The 16,667-nt window shown below is 38.3% G+C and overlaps 1 protein-coding gene across 6 annotated transcripts; it reads left to right on the top strand.

Annotated features, from left to right (window-relative positions):
* Window positions 1-768: 768 nt before the first annotated feature.
* LOC148699405 (uncharacterized) lies at window positions 769-15,854 on the top strand. Of its 6 annotated transcripts, none has more exons than XR_015966494.1 (13): window positions 769-1,184; window positions 1,682-1,828; window positions 1,940-2,054; window positions 2,153-2,247; window positions 4,335-4,438; window positions 4,696-4,733; window positions 5,499-5,734; window positions 7,498-7,591; window positions 7,675-7,865; window positions 8,554-8,773; window positions 14,478-14,645; window positions 15,242-15,452; window positions 15,527-15,854. XR_015966494.1 is itself a non-coding variant. In XM_088699928.1 (12 exons), the coding sequence occupies exons 1-12, from the start codon at window positions 978-980 to the stop codon at window positions 15,391-15,393; spliced, it is 1,767 nt and encodes a 588-aa protein (XP_088556054.1). In that variant the 5' UTR covers window positions 777-977; the 3' UTR covers window positions 15,394-15,676. The 6 variants fall into 6 exon arrangements, 1 of the variants encoding a protein (XP_088556054.1); XR_015966500.1 differs by having other exon boundaries at window positions 777-1,184; window positions 15,747-15,854; XR_015966499.1 differs by having other exon boundaries at window positions 777-1,184; window positions 15,597-15,854.
* The last annotated feature ends 813 nt before the right edge of the window (window positions 15,855-16,667 follow it).

The following is a 16,667-nucleotide window of genomic DNA, read 5'->3' as shown; positions in this document are numbered from 1 at the left end:
GTTATAATCCGGACTCGCAAACGGCTTTCGCCTATACGTTCGTACCAATGAGTACTAAGAGGATATGCTAAAAGAATAAGTCTCACATCTCTCAAGTCGATGGTCAACGGAAGTCAAAGTCCTTGCCTCTAGGGCAATTTCGTAAATTCACGCTTTTAAAATAAAATAAAAACGTAAAATTTGGAACGGGTTGTCACAGTACATACCAATTTGATTTTTTTTTCTCTTTTTTTTTTTTCAAAGAGATATGCAGTGCTAGCAATTGGAACCTTTTAACGAGTAAGGGTTTTTTTTTTTTTTTGGACGAACAAGCCAGGTTTTGTATTGACACACTGAGGTATATATCAATAGAAGAACATATCAAGTCTGCTAGGTTTTATAATTAAAGACTTTTTGCTGAAATTGAGTATTGGAATATATATATCTACTAAATTGTAGGAACATTGGATAATAATTTGAGAATTAATTGGTCCATTAAATATGATGGCAAATTATGTAATTTTGCATTAAAAATTGATTAGTTATAATATGCGTGGCACCTAAATAGTAAGGAAAAGATTAATAAAATTTCAAAAGTAATAAATGTTTAATCAAAGAAGTAGTTCAATAAGGCACTTAAATCAAAATGCCCCAAATCAAAACCAAACCGGAATCGATTTAGACGGTTCAGTCTGATTTTCAATTAATGTTTGACCGTTTTTGGTGAATTTTTTTACCCGGTTCGATTTAGTTGTTAACCGGTTTTTATGCCCCCCCCCTTTGTGGGTCGACGAGCAAGAGGTTGGGGGAATTAGAGATTCGATCTCATCCAATTATAAACCACTCCAAATATCTCTCTCACACTCCTTACTCCCTCACGCCTCCACTTCGATCTCACCGACCCCTCTCTCTCGTCTCTGACACCTAAATCTCAGCGGAGGCAAAGCCACAGAGCAGCAGTTCCTCCAGCTGAGGAGGAGGAGAAGGAGAAGAAGAAGATGGCGCCGCCAGTGGCAGCGGCAGCGGAAGGGCAAGTCCAAGGCGAACAGCAGCAAGGAAGAGGAGGAGGGTTTGGTCAGAGTATCACTGGAATCATACGGATGGCTGTGTTTTGGTACTTCGCTTCCAAATTCTTTTCTCCGAAGAAGGCTCCTTCTGACCCATCTCAGCTCAGCTCCAATCTCTTCCAGAAGGCTGAACCCTTGGTCTGTATCTCTGTCCATCTCTTTTGTTTTCACCCATCAATTCCAAGTTCCGGCCTTTGTTTCCTCAAGAAATTTACAAATTGAAGTTCATGTTTATTACTTGCCTGTTGGCTGAAAACATTTATAGCAGTTACGAGTTTATATATACATAAATATAATGTATGGATTGGAATATGGATGTTGAAGTGCAACTTTGTCGCGCTGCGGTTTAGCGTGTATGGTTTAAAACAAGAATTCCTTGTGAATAAGGAGCCTTTTTCTCGAAACTGATCATTCTTATGTGTCAAGGAAATGAACACATACATTAGGATTGTTATGGAAAAAAATAGCATTTCTGGTTTATATCTTTGTATTGGTATTCACGGTTAAAAGGGTTAAGTCAACACTGGTGCTAAGTGTTACTTTTTTCTAGAGTTAGCCTGATTTTGCTTTTAGTACTATTCTTTCCTTTCTTATTATTGGAGTTAAATTTATCCTGATTTATGTATTTTCTTCAGGATATGTGGCTGTATCTTTCCGAATGTGAAAAGTTCAGTGAATTCGGCAGTGAACGTGAACTTATATGGCATGAAACTAATATCCCGTATGCTGTCTGGAGGCCAGAGAGTACCCGGACTCTGTCTACGAAGTACTATCCATCTGAGGTATTACTTTTAAATTCCTGTGAATATGACACAATCCATGTGCTTCTCATGTACTATTATCCAGTAGGTTGCCAAATTCTAAGGTATAAGGAGAAATATTTCTTCTTTCAGGCATTAAAGCACAATGGAAGTCTCTATGCTCATGTGTTCTTTGCACGCTCTGGTTACCCTCCAGACCCATCTGATCCGGAGTATATCCCTCTTGCTGCATTTGGAAAGACACACTGTAAGATTGTCTCCTAGAGTTCATTTGTACATTTACTTTTCAATTCCTTCTCTCTCATCATGAATGCTGGAGTTAATTACTCTTTCCGTCGATGTCAGCTATTGTGACACACCTACCAAAGTTAAAAGCTGACAAAAAGAGGAGTTTGCTGGGGGACTCGACAGAGTCTGATGAGAAGGAACCACTTATTAAGGTATGTTCTTTTCTTTTCCATTTACTATTTACCAATGTTATAAAAAACTTGCCTCGGGGCGCACCTAGGCGCCCTTGGAGGCGGGGCTTCACCATTTTCGCCTCTGTTTTGTGGGAGTGGGCGAAATACTCGCCTAGGCTCATCGGGGCGCGTCTAGGCGCCTGAGGCGTCAACTGGGCGTCAACTGGGCGCCCCTTTTTCTTTTTTAGGTTGCAGAAATCTGGATTTCTTTTAGTTGTAGGGCTGTTTTTGAGTTGTTGACCAAGAAACTAGCAAAGGAGATGGAGATGGAGATGAAGACAGCGGCTAGGGTTTTTTAGGCTGAGTTTGTTTTTTAATTTGTCTTTAAATACCCTATAAATACTCCACTCAACTCTTTATTTTCGTCATTTATTTCATTTTAAATACCTTATAAATACTCCAGCCCATTTATTTCATTTTAAATACCCTATAAATACTCCACTCAACTCTTTATTTTCCTCAAATTCCCATAATTATTGCTTTATATCATTTTAAATACCCTATAACTACTTCACTCAGCCTTTATTTCCTTTTAAATTACTTATAATTGCAACATTAAGCCTTTATTTTGCTTGAAATTTTCCTATAATTGTGACCATTCATCCTTATTTTCTTTGAAGTTCTCTGTAATTGCTTACAATAAAATAAATAATTATAACATTTAAAGACTATATGACATAGTTTCCAAGTACAACTAGACTTGGTAATAAAGAAGATGATATTATCTTTGATTTAGTTATAGTGATATTTGTTTTTACAAAGTATTATATTGTTATAAATATACTTACATAAAATATATATTTAAATTTTAGGTTCCATGAGGCTTCGCCTCACGCCTAGGCCGGGCTTCCCCTCGGATGCCTTGCCCACGCCTCACGCTTTTAATACATTGCTATTTACAGAAATTGTTGAGATTACTACGTAGCACAGTTGCTTGTTTGCAGGCTTCTCTTTTGTTTTTTTGTTTTTGTTTTTTTTTTGTTTTCCCTGCAGTGGTCTTCTTGACCATTTCTTTATTTTTACTTTTTTGCTGTGTAGTGCTATTGTTTGTTAGCTATAAATTTTTCTGTATCTCAAATAAAAGAAAACAAAAGGATTACTATTTATAAGTGAACTTTGAAATTTGATTACTAGAAGCTCATATCTATATGTTTGGTCCTTTTTATTGGGAGAAGAAGCAGTGGTTTTATAAAGAACTACACCCTGAACAAGGGGTTGGGTGGACTAGAAGTCCACCTGAAAGATTGAAAGTGACTTTACTGAATTTTAATGGGAAATATGGATACCAATGTAGGAATGAACGATTGAGTTCTAGACTTAATGGACCTAGAAAGAGCTTCAACTGACTATGGAGGTTGGAATGTTGTGGACACGAGGGGAGTATTCAAGGCTAGAAGGCTGGTGATATTCGATCAGGGAGTCGGATACTGTGGCTGTTGCTGGGGTGATTGGAAGAATGAAGAATAGCCTAATTTGTTTCTGAGCTCTTGCAATTACTTCAAGTTTGGAGTTGTTTGACTAGTCAAGAGAATTGCCTAAGGTGCATGGGTTCCTTTTTTTTTTTTTTTTTTTTTTCATTTTGTTTTTGTTTGTTCAGAGGATACAGGTCACCAATGGTTTCTACAATGTCAATATGTTCGTCCTCAGTAATAACACAGTGATTTGTCAATATTGAGATATTAGAACATCAGTTTTGAGGATCTTTGTGATGGAGTTCGGTTTTCATTAGCTCTTTGGGCATCTGTTTCCAACTTTCCAGAGAGTTTATAGGAATTTCACTCTCCGTAATTTCTCTAGATTGGAAGGGGGCTATTTTCAAATTTGTCTTAGTTTCTTTTGTCAGCTATATAGAACTGTTTGTTTTTTCTGAGCATTTGGTGTGTTTTATTTGCTCAGGTTGGTCTCCTTGACCAACTTCTTTGTAGCTTTGTCTTGGTTTTCAATATATTTGTATGTGTTTAAAAAAAAGATATATGAATGGTAACTTCAAATTGTCATAATAAAAAACGGCAATTTCAAAGTGCTATGGTTATTTATCCTAATGAAATTCATGTTGGTTACTCTAGGTAGTTGATGATACTCAAGGTGATTCTGAAGATGATGGTCCTCTGGAGTGGGTATCATATTGGAAACCAAATATTACTATTAATTTGGTTGATGATTTTACACGGTATGCTTTCTGAGTATGATGCAACTGTAAGGTTTTGCATGTACTTGACAAAATACTTTATATTGCGGAACTTGTTTCTTAATTCAAAAGTAAGATATTGTAGGTTAATTTCAATGGTATTCCATTTTGCTAGTTCCTAAGATAAACTATTTATAAAATACGCTTATTCCATTTTGGCAGCATTTCTTTCTCCCACGTACAAGCATATTATTCTCTAATGAATTTTCCATTTCTTGACTTTATTTTTTCCTCTGCAGGTACCCTCATAATGCTGTTCCACCTAATGTTGCCCCTTGTATCCTTCTAACATGCCATGCTGTCTTTCACAGCCATACTTTATGGTTTTCTATGAAATTTGTTGGGTGAGTATTTTCTGTATAGGAATGCTTGTTAATGCAACAGTTCCTTGCATTACATGTTTCTGTGGCATATACTAATTTGACCATGAAGTATGTTGAAGTGTCCTTTTTTGTCTGCGTGCATGGACATGTACAGACACCAATTACTATTGGCATATCAGAGAATGTACACTTCCCATGTTAATTTGGTTGCTGGTGATGGGGATCGATTGGACCACACCAACAACAACAAAGCCTTATCCCACTAAGTGGATAACCACATGCTGCAACAAAGTTATGCCTGCAAGTTAACAAATACCAGTTAAAACATCTTAATTTTCTGCCACTGCACACAAACTAGACATGTGCCAACATTATCATTTTATTCTGTTTTTATGACGAATTACAGCTACCAATATGTATGGAATCCTTGCTGGGGGATGAGGGTTGTGGCTGAGAGATAAAAATTATATTCTTGGTGGTTATATGCATATGTATGGGTCTTTTCAGGAAAAAAAATAATTGGGAATTTGTATTTTCATTGTTAGCTTTATCGGTTGAAAATATGTGATCTTCAATATGCTTGTTCATAAGTTCTTCGATTTGTGTTTATCACCTTTGTCTTTTGGATGTATCAAGCATTAACTTGACTCAAATGTGGGGTGTCTGAGGTAAAACATCCTAAGACTGGAGCTTTGGGTTTCTTAACTTTAGATTTGCAGACTTGAATGTTGAGCCTAGTTCTGGGGACTACTTTCCAACTATTTTCTTCAATGAATTTTGGCTACTTCGAGATAAGATGATACCAATTAATGAGACGGTGAAAGATTTGCCTCTAAATCTGGAGATAGATCCCATAAGCATGACCAAGTGGCAACTATTCTTGCAGATTGATCAGTCTTTCCAGATTCACCGTAGTTATGGAAGCATGCTTGAGGGTGAGGCTGATGAACTGAAGGTATTACTTATTTTGGTTCCTGTAGGAGATTTCTAGCGTTTGCCTTTAATAAATGCAGTTATCAGATTTTGATATACTTCCTACAGTGCTAATTTGCAGTTGAAATTTGTTGCATTATTCCACACTCCCCCCCCCCCCCCAAAAAAAAAAACAAAAAAAAATCCCATCGCAAAGCAAGGGGCCCCTTGTTGGCTTGCGGTCGCCCTTGAGATTTTTTTTTTGTGGTTGATAAAAAATATTGGGGAGCGTTTTTTAAAAAAAAAAAAAAAAGATACGTATTTATTGTATTATAAGCATTGTAGGATGATTGGATGAGAATGTTAAGATTCCAATCTTATGATTAGGGGTAAAAGTGGCTGCCCATGGATATCAATTCTCTCTGGTGAGGTTTTCGGAGTAGTGTTCATTTTGGAAAACTGCTTTCTCCCATTCTTTTTCCTTAGGTTGTACAGTTTATCACTATCCGACACCACTTCCATTGGTAGTATGTGTCTTCATCCTCTTTCCTATGCACTGATGTGGAGTTTTGGGTTTCACTTTCACATGGATCTTAATGATGAGGCAATGGGAGATTTGCTTTGTTCTTATCACAATGTAGTGTTTCACTGCATCGTTCTTGCAATCTCAGAACTGGAAGTTGGATTATTCAGGGACATTTTCTTGTAAATCTTACTTATGAAGGTTCTTTTTATTGGGAGCAGTGTTTTAAAAGACGTGCCTCGGGGCGCACCTAGGCGGCCTTGGAGGTGGGGCTTCGGCAATTTCGCCTTTTTTTTCTTGGATTGGGCAGAAACTTGCCTAGGCTTGGTCGGGATGCGCCTAGGCGGCTGAGGCGTTGACTGGGTGTTCCCGTCGTCCAAAATCTTGCTTGAAATCAGAAATTTTCTGGAAAACTCTGCTTTGTAATTTTGTTGCAGCGGCGTCTTCACGAAGAAGACGACCACGCGAGGAAGAAGAAAGGTTTTTTATTTTTTATGAAGACTTGGCCCAAAACGACGTCATTTTGGCCAAGTCTTTTAATTCTTTTTAAATGACTTGGCCCAAAACAACGTCGTTTTAGCCAAGTCTAATTTTTTATTTTTTATTTTTTTAAAATAACTGCAGTCCTTCTCTGCCAATTCTCTGCTATTTTCACCACCCAATATCCCATTTTCGCTGTATATTTCACCAACCAATACCCAATTCTCCCCGCTATATTTCACCCCATGCCCAATTCCACAATTCCCCAATTCCTCAAACCCTAAATTCTCAATCCCAATCCTATATTTCAATTTTACTCCAAGCTGGTACCTCAATTTGTTTCAAAATTCTCCAAACCACCATAATTTGTTTCAAAATTCAAGTTTTTTAGTATTCTAATCTCAATATATAATTATATATACAATATATATTAAATTATTTAGGTCCCGTGAGGCTTCGCCTCACTCCTAGGCAGGGCTATCCATGGAACGCCTCTGCCTTTTAATACATTGATTGGGAGGGTGCTGAGAGTGAAGATAATCTGTTTCTGCACTGCCTTGACTGTTTTGTGCCTATGGTTTAGGCGGTTTCGGTAGCCAAGAGCTGGGTTGTTCCAGGATTGTGTGGCTTTGTAATGCAAGATGCATAAGTTATTTTAGAGGGAGGGTTGTGGTTATGGGGATATGTGCTGTAGTGTCATTGTTTTTCATGAATCTTGCTACTTGAGGACCAATGTACACAAATGAATATTTTATTGGTTTTCTTGTCTTTTCAAATGCTGATTGATTTATTATGCTTTCCAGAGAGTATTCTTGGAAGGAAATCCTTACCTCCTTGGAATCACAATGGTTGTTTCTTTGCTTCATTCAGTGTTTGACTTCTTGGCATTCAAGAATGGTAAATATTCTCTTTTGTTTTGCTTACTTAGAAACATTTTGAGGGTATGTGATGGCTTTTTAGTCTAATATTTCTTTCTGCAGATATTCAATTTTGGAACAAAAACAAATCTATGGAAGGACTGTCTGCAAAGTCTGTTATCGTGAGCTTTGTATGTCAGCTCATTGTCTTCCTCTATCTACTTGATAATGATACATCGTGGATGATACTTGCAAGTTCTGGAATTGGCTGCTGCATTGAGTTTTGGAAAATTGGGAAGGCCATGCACATAGAGGTATCAGATTAAATTTGCATAATGTCACAAAAGTATTAGGGCAAACAAATTACCTCACTTTGTCTTTCATATTGTCCCCTCGTATTTTCTTCTGGACATTGTAGCAACTGTTTGGGAGTTATGCTCATGAGTTAGGAAAGAGTGAGTAGAATGTTTGTTTGCATCTTCTTTGAAAAATCATTTCTGCAAAAGATCAAGAATCCCCTGTCCGTTTGATTATCATTTATTGTAGAACAATTAGATAAACACAATAATATGTGGATATTGATAATAAAATGGAATGTGTGTACTTAAATAACGGACAAACGCAATGCTGGTAAACACAGAACTGATGGTGACGGTAATCCACTGGAATACATTTATGCATGTATGTAAAACATATTGTTTCAAGGTGTTTAACTATGTTCAAAGAGTGCTATTATCTGATACAAATATAGCTCGTAGAAGTATCTGTGCTAGAAAAAGAGGTTTTATGTGAGTGTCTAAGTTGACATATTTTATTTTGTGTCGATTCCCCAATGTCTGATTTTCACTTATAAGGCTATAGCACACATTACGTTATGCTGTTATCTACTAATGTTTGAAACTCTGTACATTTGTAACTCAGTGACATAACAAGGCTATTTTAAATAATTATCCTGATCTTTAGCTCAGAAGATTAATGTATTTGTGCCCTTTCCATCTCCAGATTGATAGAACTGGGAGGATACCTATGCTGAGGTTCCGTGACCGTGAGTCATATGCAGGGAATAGGACAAAAGAATATGATGATATGGCGATGAAGTATTTGTCGTATCTGCTCTTCTTCCTTGTTGCATGCTCTGCGATTTACTCACTTAAGTACGAGCGTCACAAGAGCTGGTATTCTTGGATTCTCTCTTCGCTCACAAGCTGTGTCTACATGTTTGGTAAGTTCTTGGTTCCCGCCATTGTTTTGTTATGCTAATAATTGTCCCTAGTTTGTTACCGTAGTCGAAAATTGCACAAGTTGGTCATCATTTTAAACTATTTTAGTACTCTGTATGATTGTATCAAAGGCCATATTTGTTGAAAAAACCTGCACACTAGACCTTGTTCTTTAATGTAACCAACGACAATAGACTAAACTAGCAAATATTAGAAAACTTAGAAACACACACAAGAATTATACTGGTTGGGCAGAACTTTTGCCTACGTCCAGTTGTGATTTCTCTACCTAGAGAAATCACTGCTCCTTTGATTAATAATAGAGATTACAGAACTTATGCAAATGCTAGAACTAATCTCAAAACTCTTGGCTGTCTGGCTGTTTTCTCTCTCTAAAAATCAGCCTTGCCACTCTATTTATAGGCATAGGGTAGGCTTACATGTCCTAAGGCTGATTGAATTCCTATTTCTAAGTCGATTAGGAAATTACACTTATCCAAAACCAAATAGACTTCTAGAAATTCAAACCTAAATTGAATAAGGAAACTGAAATTCTTTTCTAATCCCTCTAGGACAAGAATCAGTATACCTCTAGGTTTCCTAAAACAATCCTAAACCAACTAGGACATATTTGACAAGCCAAAATCCTAACAATCTCCACCTTGGTGAGTCAAACCAAGTGTTGATCGTTGCACCCCAGAGTATCTTTGAACCTTCTTGAAGCAGCTCTGGAAATCTTCAAGAGTCTTCACCTTGGCAATCTTCTTCTTGCCTGTTCGCACCTCAAGTGAGGAGTTGCTACACTTTAATCAATCAATGAGATTGATCAAGTTCAAGCAATGCTTGAACTTCTTGGCCGGCACTATCTTTGTAAGGAAATCTGCGGCATTGTCATCCGTATGAATATTTTCTATCCAAATTTCCTTAGACTCCACCCAATCTCTGATTTTGTGATACCTTGCTTCACTGTGTTTTGATTTTCCAGAAAAAACCTGATTCTTTGTCAAGTGAATGGCACTTTGACCATCACACTTAAGCTTCACACAATCTTGAGTGATTCCCATTTGACTTACCAAGCCACTAAGCCAAATCGCTGCCTTTCCAGCTTCAGCCAATGCAATATACTCTGCCTCTGTGGTCGACAAAGCTGTAATTGGTTGCAGTAGTGCCCTCCAACTGATTGGTCCTCTTGCGCATGTAAACACATAACCAAAGGTTGACCTTCTCTTGTCCAAGTCCCCTGCATAATCGGCATCCACATATCCTAACACCCCTGCATTTTCTTTTTGCTTCTCAAACATAATCCTTTGTCACCAAGAACCCTTCAAATAAAGCAAAATCCACTTGACTGCATCCCAATGTTGCTTTCCTGGATTTGCCATGTATCTGGAAATGACATTGATTGCTTGAGCTATGTCGGGACGTGTGCATACCATTGCATACATGAGGCAGCCCACGGCATTAGTATAAGGCACATTCTCCATTACTTGTTGCTCTTCCTCGGACTTAGGACATTGTTGCCCACTTAACCTGAAGTGAGCCGTCAAAGAAGTTGAAACTACCTTAGCTTCTTGCATGTTGAACTTCTCAAAAACCTTCTGAATATACTTGGCTTGTGATATACAAATTCTTCCAGCGATCCTATCTCTCTGAATTTCCATGCCAAGGATCTTCTGTGCAGCACCTAGATCCTTCATGTCAAACTCCTCGCTCAACATCTTCTTCAAGTCTTGAATTCTAGACATGTCTTGACAAGCAATTAGCATGTCATCCACATATAGCAATTAGCAATATGACCATCCCATCTTGGAACACATGATAGTACACACAACAGTCATATAAACACCTTCTAAAATTAATTTTTAGCATGAAGGAATCGAACCTCTTGTACCACTGTCTTGGAGACTGTTTTAGGCCATACAGGGACTTCTTTAGCTGACATACTAGGTTGTCTTTCCCATATTCAACAAACCCTTCTGGTTAAGCCATGAGTATCGTCTCCCCTGGATCCCCATGAAGAAACGCTGTCTTCACATCCATCTGCTCAATCTCCAAGCTGCCATTGCTAAAAGCAATCTAATAGAAGTATGCTTGACTACAGGAGAAAAGATCTCATCATAATCCACCCCTTCCTTTTTTGAGTACCCCTTAGCCACGAGCCTTGCTTTGAATCTCACGGCATGTTGTTCATGTAGTCCTTCCTTTTTCCTAAATACCCACTTGCATCCAACTAGCTTTCTGTCTTTGGGCTTAGGAACCAACTCCCTAATAGAGTTCTTGTAAAGAGACTTCATTTCTTCTGTCATAGCACTTGTCCAACTATCTCGCTCATCACTTGCTAGAGCTTCTCGATAAATAGTCGGATCTCCTTGACTAATTTTAAGAGCATAATTAACTTCGTCTCGGTCAAACCCAAACCTGTCAGGTTTCTTCTTGTTCCGCTTAGGTTTGTCCAGTGCTATGCATCTCTGGAATGCAGGTGGATTGTTGGTTGGAGTTTGAGCCCTTTGGGATATCTGACGGATTGGAGTGCCTTCAATCTGTCCTTTTTCTTGCTCCACCTGATTCCTAACTGGTGAACGATGCTAATGCTCTTCTTGTTCCTCAAAACCATCAGATTCGGCCTCTTGCTCAATTTGCTCCACCTGAGCTTCTTCTTCATCTGAATTGATTATCGGAATCTTTGTTGCTTCAATTTCAACATCGTCCTTCTTCTCCCTACTGCTCGACTTTATTCTGAGGCATGGTTGTCTCATCAAAGACAACATCTCGGCTGACAACCTTTTTCCTGTTGTGAATATCCCAAAGCTTGAAACCCTTGACTCCTTTCTCAAAACCTAAGAATATGCAATGCATAGACTTTGGTTTGAGCTTGGACCTTTCATGGAATATGTGCATAAGCACTACAGTCGAACACCCTGAGGTTGGAATAGTCCACCGGCTTCTCAGACCATACCTCTTCTGCACTCTTAAAACCGAGAACTGTAGATGGTTATCTGTTAATCAAATAACTTGCATGATTAACAGCCTCTGCCCAAAAACTATCAGGCAATCCTGCATGAAATCGCATGCTCCTCTCTCTCTCCATGAGAGTTCGGTTCATCCTCTCAGCAGCTCCATTGTGTTGGGGATTCTTCTTTATTGTGAAGTGCCTAATGATGCCTTCCATCTTGCAGTAATCGGTAAACTCATTACTTGTATATTCACCTCCATTGTCACTTCTCAAGTACTTGATCTTTCTTCCAGTTTGATTCTTGATTTCTGTTTTCCATTCTTTGAACTTTGCAAAAACCTCAGATTTCTGCTTCATGAAATAAACCCAAACCTTCCTAGAAAAATCATCCATGAAAGTAACAAAATACCTAGCTCCACCATTTGATTTAGTTGGAGCAGGACCCCAAACATCTGAGTGAATATAGCTAAGTTGCTCCTTGCTTCGGGTATCTGCACTGCTACTTGCGAATGATACCTTTCTTTGCTTCCCAAGAACACAGTATTCACAGAAGTCCAATTTGCAAGATGACATGCCTTCCAACGGGCCTCGCTTGTGCAATTCTTGCAACCCCTTCTGGCTTATGTGCCTGAGCCTATGATGCCGGAGTTCAGTCTTGTCTTCTATACTCTGTTATATAGAAATAGCTGCTCCCCCGACTATAGTGGTCCCAATTAACTTATACAACTTATTGGGTTGTAGGTCACCCCGCATTACCACTAGCGATCCTTTGGTTACCCTGAGTCTTCCTTTTTTAGACTTGTACCCATAACCGGCCTCATCTAAAGTACCCAAGGAAATCAAATTTTTCCTTAGTCTAGGGACATACTTGACGTTCCCCAAAGCTCGTATCATCCCATCGAACATTCTAATTCGAACAGTGCCGATTCCTTTTACAAGACATGCAGAATTGTCCCCCATTAAAACTTCCCCACTGCTGACATCTTTGTGGGTATCAAACCATTCTCTTACTGCACACATGAAAAGTGCATCCGGTATCCAAAATCCAATTTGTGAAAGCCTTGGAGCCTGATGTTACTGAAAGAAGCTCCTCGTCACTCTCATGCTCGGTGACTGCACTAACTGAACCTGAGCTTCCTTCCATCATGGCTTTCTTCTCTTTCCAAATCTTGCAGTTCCTCTTCCAATGATAAGCTGAACCACATTTGAAGCAACCTTCCTTCTTTTCTTTTTTCTTCTTGGATTTTGACCAACCTCTGTTGCCTGTTTTCTCTTCCTTTGTCTTTTCCCGCCCCCTCCTTGCCTTTGGCATAAAGGCCTTGAGAGCTTTCGGTTATATCATCTAGTTTAGCATATGACTGAAGAGCTTGAATTACATCTTCAAGCTTCAGGGACTCTTTTCCAAACATTAGAGTTGTTCCAAGGTGCTTGAAAGACGAAGGTAGAGACCTCAGCAAGATGATAGCCATATCATCATCTTTGTAAGTTTCTTCGACCTTTTGAAGATTAGCTATGCAATTCTAGACCTGCATACGTGATCTTCAATATCACCTCCTTCTAGTCGAAGCCCAAATAGTTCATTCTTTAGAAAAAGTTTATTGGACACGGTTTTTCCCATATAAACATTCTCCAACTTTTCCCATGCTTCCTGGGCAGACATCTTTTCGGTGATGTGTGACCGAACTGATCTTGTGAGATGGATCTCGATGGAACTCTTGGCCTTCTTGAGAACCTTATTCCATGCTGCTTCTGTCATGCTTTCCAGCTTCTTACCATCGAGCGCATCATCCAAATCTTGCTGTATCAGTACATTCTTCATCATCCTTTGCTAGTCCGTGAAGTCATCCTTGCCGTCAAAGGGCTTTAACGCAGGTCCTTGATCCGCATTCATCTTCCCTTTTGACATCGTAGAACACCTTGATCCTAGCTCTTGATACCAATTGTTGAAAAAATCCGCACACTAGACCTTGTTCTTTAATGTAACCAACAACAATAGACTAAACTAGTAAATATTAGAAAACTTAGAAACACACACAAGAATTATACTGGTTCGGCAGAACTTTTGCCTACGTCCAATTGTGAATTCTCTACCTAGAGAAATCACCGCTCCTTTGATTAATAATAGAGATTACAGAACTTTTGCAAACGCTAGAACTAATCTCAAAACTCTTGGCTGTCTGGCTGTTTTCTTTCTCTCTAAAAATCAGCCTTGCCATGCCACACCCTATTTATAGGCATGGGGTAGGCTTACATGTCCGAAGGCTGATTGAATTCCCATCTCTAAGTGGATTAGGAAATTACACTTATCCAAAACCAAATACACTTCTAGAAATCCAAACCTAAATTGAATAAGGAAACTTAAATTCTTTTCTAATCCCTCTAGGACAAGAATCGGTATACCTCTAGGTTTCCTAAAACAATCCTAAACCAACTAGGACATATTTGAAGAGCCAAAATCCTAACAATATTAGGAGGGTAGGACCTCATACCGAGGCTGCACTAATCTTTACAACTGTATTTCAGGATAGCTTTATATGTTTCACTTTCTAGTGAGAATTAAGGTAGAACTACCATTTTCATTAATTTTGGTAACCCTGGTTTAATTGACTTTTAAGAAGTATGCCTGCATTCATCATAATGAGTTGACGTAAATGTCAACCTTCCGATACTGCATATGCTGGGTCGTTAATCTCATATGTGGTAAAAATTGATGACTGCTGGTGTGACTTGTTTTTAATACATTGTCACTGCAGGTTTTATTATGATGTGCCCTCAGTTGTTCATTAACTACAAGCTTAAGTCAGTGGCTCATATGCCGTGGAGGCAGATGACATACAAGTTCCTGAACACCATCATTGATGATCTATTTGCCTTCGTCATAAAAATGCCAATGTTACATCGCCTTTCCGTCTTCCGTGATGGTGAGATGTGGTTTGTTTTCTGCAATAGTCATGTACCAAACAATTTGTATTCTTTTTTGGTCCATAAATCTGTATGTTTGGGGTTACCTTGTTACCTCGTTGAAACTTGAGTGAGCTAGTAAACATTGGTGGCGGAATGCTGTTCAGTTTACCATCATGTTGATATTTTCAACCAGTGACATAGCTCATAAAAAAATAGTTCAGTCTTAAAAGCTATGTTGAACTGAAAACCCAAACAACCCATAATCTTCTTGTTTGGGAAGCAGTGTGGTGATACTTTAATTATGATAATTTGAAATGCTGTTAAGATTAATCTTTGGAGGGGATACTGTCGGTGATTTTTGTGTTTGTTCTGGGTTCTACTTTGGTAAAACAGTGTATTAAAGCTAGAAATTTGTGGCTAGTGTTTTTTCTTTCTCAAGTTCTCCCATTCTTGCACCTAGGCTAGCGTGTTACATTTAAGCAACTATATCTTATTCTGAAGGCTTACTTGAAACTAGTACTAGTAGCTTATTTTGTGTCTGTTTGAATGTTGGTTGGAGTTTGGTTCGTATATTTGTCTCCCCTTTTTACTGATTTTCGTTGTTGGTTGGCAGATGTCATATTTCTGATATACGTATACCAGAGATGGATCTACCCAGTGGACAAGAAGCGTGTTAATGAATTTGGTTTCAGCGGTGACGATGAGGTCACAGATGGGGCAGATAACACTGCTGTTGTTAAGGAAGAAGAGAAGAAAACCAAATAAGCTGTGATGTTTTATAGATGATTTTGAAGTAGTACAACACATTTTGAGTCTCAATTATGGTAAACATTATTCTCATAATCTTGTTTTCCTTTTGGTTTACGTATTTAAATTGGGTTTCTGTTCTAGTATATAGGTTTGGTTGCAGGCCATGCGACCTCTTCCGGAAAGCTTATATATAACCGAATGTTGTGGGTTTTTTGAAGGAGGTCAACATTTTTTTTGGTCTGGTTGGAGGGAGTGATCTAAGGTCGTTTGTTTCTTTTTAATGCACAGATTTTGATCATTTCTTCCTTTTTGTAATTTTCTCTCTTTGTTTATTTTATTTATTTATTTTTATTTTATTTATGTCACAGTTATCGTGGCTGGTTGCTTAGACTGGTAATGTTCCACGCGTTTGAACAATTTGAATTCAAATGTAAATTTCAATCCTTATTATCTAGGCGATGTTACACGTATTTGAAGACGCCGTGTAATTGAAAATTGGAATGTGTGGAATGACATTCCAATATTGGAAAGCTTGTTTCCGATTCGACCCCGGTTCCAATCCGAATCCGAATCCGAATGCTTGGTAGGGGTTCGAGTCGGGAACAATGGAATCTTGATTCAGAGTGTATCCATCCTTGACGATTAGGAGTTGTGAAAACCGTTTCAATCTTTCCTAGTTTACAACTTTCGTGTTTTGGAACGATTACCAGCACCTAATGAGCTAAACTTGAACAGTCAACTGGGCGGAATTGGACGCACACGGCAACATTTGAGGGTGTTACTAAGTGCAACATATTAGGGTGATGCAAAGCGCAGCGTTACATGTACTCTTATCTGAAATGTATATCGAAGAAATACACGAGCAAGTGCTCCATGGGCAACGGTTATGGCAAGCGGGTAATCATGGTTATTAATCAATAACCGTTTATATTCATACCCGTATAACCGTTAATGTTCATACCTGTATAACCGTTTACCTATTGGGTAATTACATAAACTGTTATACTTATACCCATAACTGTTTATAAACGGTTAACCATACTCATAACCGTGTACCCATTTAACCATAATCATTTAATCATTTAACCCGTTTTTGAACCCATTTATCCTTTTTTTACCCATTTACCCCTTTTTCATCCGTCTTCATGTATGTTTTTTTTAACAACTTGAAAATTACAAAAGAAAATTTTGTCATAATTTTTGTTTCTGATAATTAAACACCGTTATAGGTCCATTTTAGCATGTATTTCCTTATTTTAATCATTTAAGTCGTCATACAATTCCAATAA

The sequence above is a fragment of the Pyrus communis genome, chromosome 1, assembly GCF_041283825.1.
Source record: "Pyrus communis isolate YQ-2024b chromosome 1, ASM4128382v1, whole genome shotgun sequence".
In the NCBI taxonomy this organism is placed as follows: Eukaryota; Viridiplantae; Streptophyta; class Magnoliopsida; order Rosales; family Rosaceae; genus Pyrus; species Pyrus communis.
Note: the sequence above shows the minus strand (reverse complement) of the source record. Positions and strands in the feature narration are given on the sequence as shown.